The sequence below is a fragment of the Gavialis gangeticus genome, unplaced genomic scaffold (genome assembly GCF_001723915.1).
Source record: "Gavialis gangeticus isolate Ggan-Ray unplaced genomic scaffold, GavGan_comp1, whole genome shotgun sequence".
In the NCBI taxonomy this organism is placed as follows: Eukaryota; Metazoa; Chordata; order Crocodylia; family Gavialidae; genus Gavialis; species Gavialis gangeticus.
The window spans coordinates 113,449,222-113,455,723 of record NW_017729022.1 but is presented as its reverse complement, the minus strand read 5'-3'; the positions used below and the strand labels follow the sequence as shown (position 1 = coordinate 113,455,723).

The following is a 6,502-nucleotide window of genomic DNA, read 5'->3' as shown; positions in this document are numbered from 1 at the left end:
TGGATCAGGGCCAAGTATTATCCTTCATGTTATCAAAGGACTGCCAGGAAGCAAATCTGAATTAAGCTTCCAATTAATGCATTAAATTGAGTGAGTCAAAAAAAATAGGATAGTGCAAATATTATAATCCTACTACATAATCATAGGTATACCCTTCTAGAATCCTGGGCAGTCCTCATAGAAAAGGAAAATGTGAGACAATTCACAAAACACTTACCAATTTTCTGCATTCACTGAAGACATCACTAGTCAATATGCTGCATGAATTTTCCACCATCACCTGCTTTTCTAGGTTGTCATTACACAGCGGAGTAATCAGTGTCTGCCCCTGGTTAAACTTAATGTTATAGGAAAGAAGCAGACATAGTCACACGAGTCATAGCCTTAGGATACACCAAGACTTTTTCTTTCTGAACACATGCATAAGAAAAGTTATTCACACTAGCCATTTTTCATGACATATAACTTATTTATTGCAGAAACAAGGTGGTTTTTTTGGTGGACCAGATATATAGTTGGGAGAGATATTAGGTAAGTTTTCAGGCATAAAGGGAGAAGAGTACTTTGTGCCTAAGAGCTTGTCTAACATCTCCCCCAACATTGCAGTTGGTACAATAAAAGATATCACCAAAATCCTTGCTTCTTGCATATTATCTGGACTATCATGGCTACAAGAACACTCCAACTGTACAACTTAAGTAGATTCTCCTACTATATTTGGCACTGGTGAGGCCCACCTGGAGTCCTGTGTCCAGTTTTGGGCCCCTCACTTCCAGAAAGATGTGCAAAAATTAGAAAGAGTCCAGGGAAGCAATGTAGGAGGAGGCTGTAAGAACTAGGATTAATTGGTTTAAACAAGAGAAGACTGAGCAGGGGTAGAGTGGGGGGGATTTGATAACAGTCTTCAAAATACCTGAAGAGTGATTGTATGAAAGATGAAGATAGACTCTTCTCCATGGCAGTATGGGATGGGACAAGATGCAATGGTCTTAAATTTCAGTAAGGGAAAATTAGGTTTGATATTAGGAAGAATTTTTGTCGCTATGACAGCAGTTACACACTGGAACAGGCTCTCTAGTGAGACTGGAGATGGAATCTCCATCTCTGGATGGTCCTCAGAGTAGATTAGACAGTCCCTTGACTGGGATGGTTTAGCCAGGGACCATCCTCCTTTAAGCAGAGGGTGGACTAGATGACTTCTTGGGGTCCCTTCCAACCCTATGATTCTGTAATTCTCTGGCATGAGATCTGGCACTGATACAAGCCCACCATCAATGGAAACAGTGTCACTGCTGACTAAAGACAGCTCAACCTCTCCCCACTATTACCCCTCTCAGTTCAGCGAAGAAGAAAGGTATACTCATGTTCTGCAAAATACTTATTGCTGACCTTTTTCCTCCTAAGCTAGAACAGTGACATACTGGCCAGATTTGGCACAGATGACAAGAAAATTTCACTTGCTTCCTCCTCATCAGTGAGAGCCAACTTGAGGTTGGGGGGACTGTCTGTAAGCCAGGACAGGTTTCTCCCCAAAGACTACCTTGAGATGGTCATCCTTTTCCAGGAGGGGTTGGAGGTCATGTATGATGGGCACTTTTACACGAGCTCCAGGGGTCAAGAGGAGAGGGGGATGCACTTTAATTAAAGCAGCTCCAAGAGCCACTCTAATTAAAGTGCTGCATTGCCTTATGTATCAGCGTCCCAACGCTTTAAAATGGCAGCAGGAGCACTTGAACTAAAGCTCATTCAGCGAGGTTTAGTTCAAGTGCTCTCACTGCCATTTTTAAGTGGAGGGATGCTGATAAATGAGATGCAGGAGGCTGCTGGAGTGCGGTGATTACCACACTCCAGCAGGCTTGATTGTCCTTTTCCTGGGGTTGGTATTGTAGCAGGTCAGAGCAAGGTCTGAGTCTGGCATCATTGATTTGACTGGCTACAGTTTTGAGCTTGTATTGCAATTGTAAGAATTCCAGCTCTAGATCCTTAAAGTGTTTATCCGGGGCAGTGTGGTCAGAGCAGATCCAGTTGCAATGTACAGCTTGGCTGTAGACAATGGATCTATTGATGTGCTTAGGATGAAAGCTGGTGATGTGAAGGTAGCTATGGCAATCAGTAGGCTTTTTATACAATGTGGTGGCAATGTGGCCACAGCAAACCTACACTGTAGTGTGTAGCAAATGAATCTGTTGCGTGCAGTATTCCAGAGTTAGTTTGGTGGAGGGTGGAAGTTGTTAGTCTTGGTGAAATTTCTCTAGCAATTCCTTCCCATATGTCCATATTGCGAAGATGTCATCGATGTACCTGAGGAATCTCAGGAGATGAGAGGACAGCTGCAGGGGACACGAACTTCAAGGTCTATCATAAAAACATTGGTATACTGGGGCAGTGGGGGAGGCATGTGTGTCCCCATGACAGTGCCATTCTTTTGTAGGTATAGGGAGTCCGCAAACCTGAAATAGTTGTGTGAGGACAAAGCAAGAGAGTTAAATAAAAATAGAAGTTCTTCATCAGGGAAAATAATCCTTATGGCTTGTAATCCATCCTTATGAGGGATGTTGGTGTACAGAGATGGGACACCCGTAGTAACTGACATGATGTTTACTGGAAGCTTGTCAATGAAGCTCAGTTTAAGAAAGCTGCGGTGTCTTTCAAGTAGCTGGTAGCTCCATAGGATAGACTTAACAGCCTGAAACTCCTTCTGTAAAGGTGCCAGTGCCAGAGATAATGGGGCATCCAGGGTTGCTTCATTTGTGGATGTTGGGTAATAAGTAAAAGTCAGCTGGTATGAGTTTCTGGGAGGTGGAAACAGTAATCCTGTCCAGTGTTTCCAGAGGTAGCTTAAAGAGTTTATTTAGTTCCTCCTGGTGTTATGCTGCAGGGTCCTCTGTCAGGAGCTGGTAAAACTCTGTTAGAAAGTTGACTCTCAGCTTCCTGTATATATATGCTGTCTATGTTTTGTCATCCTGTTGTATTATAATGTTTGGGTTGTTTTTAAGGCTGAGCATGGCTTACTATTTTGCAAAACTAAGGTCATAGTGTAGAGGTTATTTCCCACAGTGGAAAAATAAATCTCAGGCAAAAGGGAACAGGAAAGAGGATGGAGAAAGTAACCAGGAAGCTAGGGCTTGGTAGGAGGAAACTAGAAGCTACCAATGTGCATAGGAGACATAAGAGCAGGGTAAATGGTGAGCTGAGTTGGGTTGTGCCCACAGGGAAATACATGTTGTGAGAAGAGAGGGGCTGAGGTAAAAAAACACCACATGGCAACTTTAAAGCTGGCAAAACCTGAAGAATGCCTACTGTTAGTTTGTGCTGGGAAACAATCCAAGAAATCACATTCTTTCTTCATCTGATTTCAACTTAATCCTCTCACCTTTATAACTTTTCCTACTGCAGAATCTAAGCACTGTAAGGACCCTGTTGCTAAAACTCATACTCTTGTATGGCACTTTATTGTAGCATAGGTACTTCTAGTGCAACCCCCAGCTTAAAGATGCGGGATCATACATGAATAAACCATCCTAGAGAAGCATCTGTCTAAGGTATTCTTAAAACCAATGGAAACAACCCTGATGCACAACTATCAGACAATTCCCAAGGCATCAAAGACATCCTTTATCTTGCCACAGGTACAGCAGAGGGACAAGGGTAATGTCCTGCCAGAACAAGCACAGGAGAATTAACTTTTGATATCCTAAATACACCTTAATAGATCTTCCTCTTTGTACCCCATCTCAAGCAACCAAAAGGGGAAGAAAAAAATTAATGCTACTGTAGGAATTTAGGAGGGATTATGAACTTTAAAATGATAAGAAAAAAAATGTAGCAAGCAATTCAGCTGGCTGTACTTATGCTTGTAATGTTCAGGCTGTAAGTTTTGAATGATGAGAGCCTGGATCCAAAACCACAGATATTTATCTGAACTTCTCCTGTCTGAAAATTTAAAAATCTTAGGAGATCAGACTCCAAAATGAGATTTCCAGTCATACCTGGATCTCCAGCATCTTGACTGGCAAGCTATGAGAATAGCCTCAGCCCTATAATTTGGGTATTTTCAAATTTGTTTAAACCTAGGCAGAACAGAAGACTTGGAATGTGAAATAAATTAATTGAACTTTTATCAGAACTCAGAAAAGATTCCAGCCTGGCATAAATTCTGGGACAGCAGTTAGTAGTTTCTATTTTTTTTCTGCCAAAACTGTTCACCTGGGCCTAACTGAGGTAAATTGTGTTAGTAATCAGTTTTCACAGTTCATTCACAATCACCTTTTTGACATCGGCACAGTGTGGCTTAACTTTCCAGGAATTCCCAAAGTCGACTGGATCTACTTCAAGTTGATTATTGCTGCTGGTCAAATCATTGTTTTGGATCCCATCAAAATTTCCACACAGACCACACACTCGATCCTTGCATGGAAAGAAACACAAGAGCATAAATCTTCCATCTTTAGACTACCTGGCGTTCTGTTAAGAAGCCTTTATTCTAGTGCTCTAATGGCACAAGACTTAAGGCTAATCTGTGCCTCAGGTTGCACTAGGGTGTGCAGAGGCACAGACAGATTTTAGACCCCATTCCTACATGAGGAAAAGAGGAAGTATAGTTTGTCTCCCAGCTTTCCAAGGAGCAAGTGAGGGAAACTGGCTAGTACTGCTTGTTCTGACTGAGTATAGTAGAAGAGTGTCTGGGTGAGTCATAGGTTTAGCTACGAAGCCATTTCTCCTCCAACACCTGGGTGTGACTGTGCTTTGGGGACCACTCACAAAGCCTGCTTTCTATTGCATTGCCCACTGCCCTCAGAAGAAATTCTCCTTTTCAATCTTCTTCAAAGGCACATCATCTCTGGACACTGCATTGCTCTTCTTTCCCACCTCTTATATAGTTCATCCACAAGACAGCCAGAACTAACCCTTAATGATGAGCCACTGGCTTAAAAATAGCAGCCCACAGGAGTAAATTCTCTTTTTTTTCCCCACAGCAAGCCACTAATGCTCCACGTTACTTTATTAAATTGTCTACATAAGAAATATTGACTTCCTTCCTTGATCCCCAACAGAGGATTTGTCCAGGTGTATTCTTTAGTGAAATACCCCAACAGGATACCTAACTTGAGGACCTGAGACGGGGAGAAAAAAGGGTACTTACTTCAAAATCTTCTGTCAGGATGACTGAGATTCCCATGGCCAGATCCCAGGAGACAGAGATATCTTTGCCCAATAAGAGGATGTAATAACGTCCAGACTTCAGGACTTCAAAGCCAGTTTCATCTCTAGGAGGAGTCTTAACATTTACCTAAACAAGAAAATGATCGTATACTACCAATGGCCGTCACATTTTCTGACAGGTCACTAACTTCTTTCAGTCCTGCATCTATGAAGGGCACTTTTCAAAGTTCTTTGTTGCCTCCAGCAAGCTGTTCAGTAAAGCATGCTGCTACCTCTCTGGAGTCCCTACAAGATTACAAACATGTGATGCACACCCTATGGAGTATAGGCTCAGCTCTCCCACTGAGAAAACTTCCTGAGGACAAACAATTCCCTTAAACTTGTAGACTGGTGCAGGGAATGGAGACGAAAGTGCACATCAAAGTTCTGGATGAGACAGCACCTCAGAAACAGGACTTCCATTGGTCCTGAGAACAGATGCACAAAGCAATTGCCACCATGTAGAAATCAGCACCAGTAATTGATTTGCCGAGGATGACTAGATCTGTTCACTCAGGCCAACTCATGACCAATGAAACAAATGATAGAACTGAAATGTCCGCTTTCCTTTTTAAAACCATGACAATCATCAGGATGCCTGAGCCATTGGTAACAAAAGAAATGTACCATATTCATTATATACTTAGCATTTGGACTCAGCTGCATAAGATTTTCTTCCACAACCATATAAAACAGCAGCCCCACCAAGAGGCAGTCTCCTGAGGGATTAGTTTTTACATCAGTTGATTTTTCCATCACTTACACTTCCCCTGCACTCTCTAGCCAGTTTTCTGTTTGGGGCCTCTTTCTGTTTCCATTTGGCTGCAATTTTGTGGCCTCCAGCTACTAAGAAGGTGAAAGCTTAAATTTAAATGTTTCCTTTCATACCATATTTCCCTGTCAATGGGAACCCTAATAGGATTATTAGCCACATGTCATGAGGAAGGTCTTGAATGGCTTTTCTTGTAAGCGCCACTAAAGCATTAACTTAAATTACTTGATTTGGGGGCAAAGAGGCAGGATGCCTCCAAAATGGATCTAAACAAGGCTTAAAATAAGGAAGGAGAAAGGGGACAGAAATCCTAAAAGCAGAGGCACCCCTCCTCCCCTCAGCTTAACAAAGACAGGCTTCCCCTTGGCTATACCCACCGGCTGGTACACAAACAACTCCCCATTCTGTTCATAGGTTTCATAGACTTTGGGGCTGGAAGGGACCTTGGAAGATCATCGAGTTCAGCCCCCTGCCCCAGGGGCAGGAAGTCAGCTCAGGTCACAGGATCCCAGCAAGATAAACATCCAA

General features: G+C 42.6%; 1 protein-coding gene across 2 annotated transcripts in view; it reads right to left on the bottom strand.

Annotated features, from left to right (window-relative positions):
• Positions 1-6,502, bottom strand: part of VWF (von Willebrand factor) — a 271,611-nt gene that overhangs the window by 152,097 nt on the left and 113,012 nt on the right. For both annotated transcript variants that reach the window (XM_019515998.1, XM_019515997.1), the window contains exons 22-24: positions 5,144-5,290; positions 4,267-4,407; positions 218-337 (exon numbers count right to left, since the gene is read on the bottom strand). In XM_019515998.1, the coding sequence (XP_019371543.1) occupies positions 218-337; positions 4,267-4,407; positions 5,144-5,290 (408 nt within the window). The remainder of the gene's footprint in view (positions 1-217; positions 338-4,266; positions 4,408-5,143; positions 5,291-6,502) is intronic.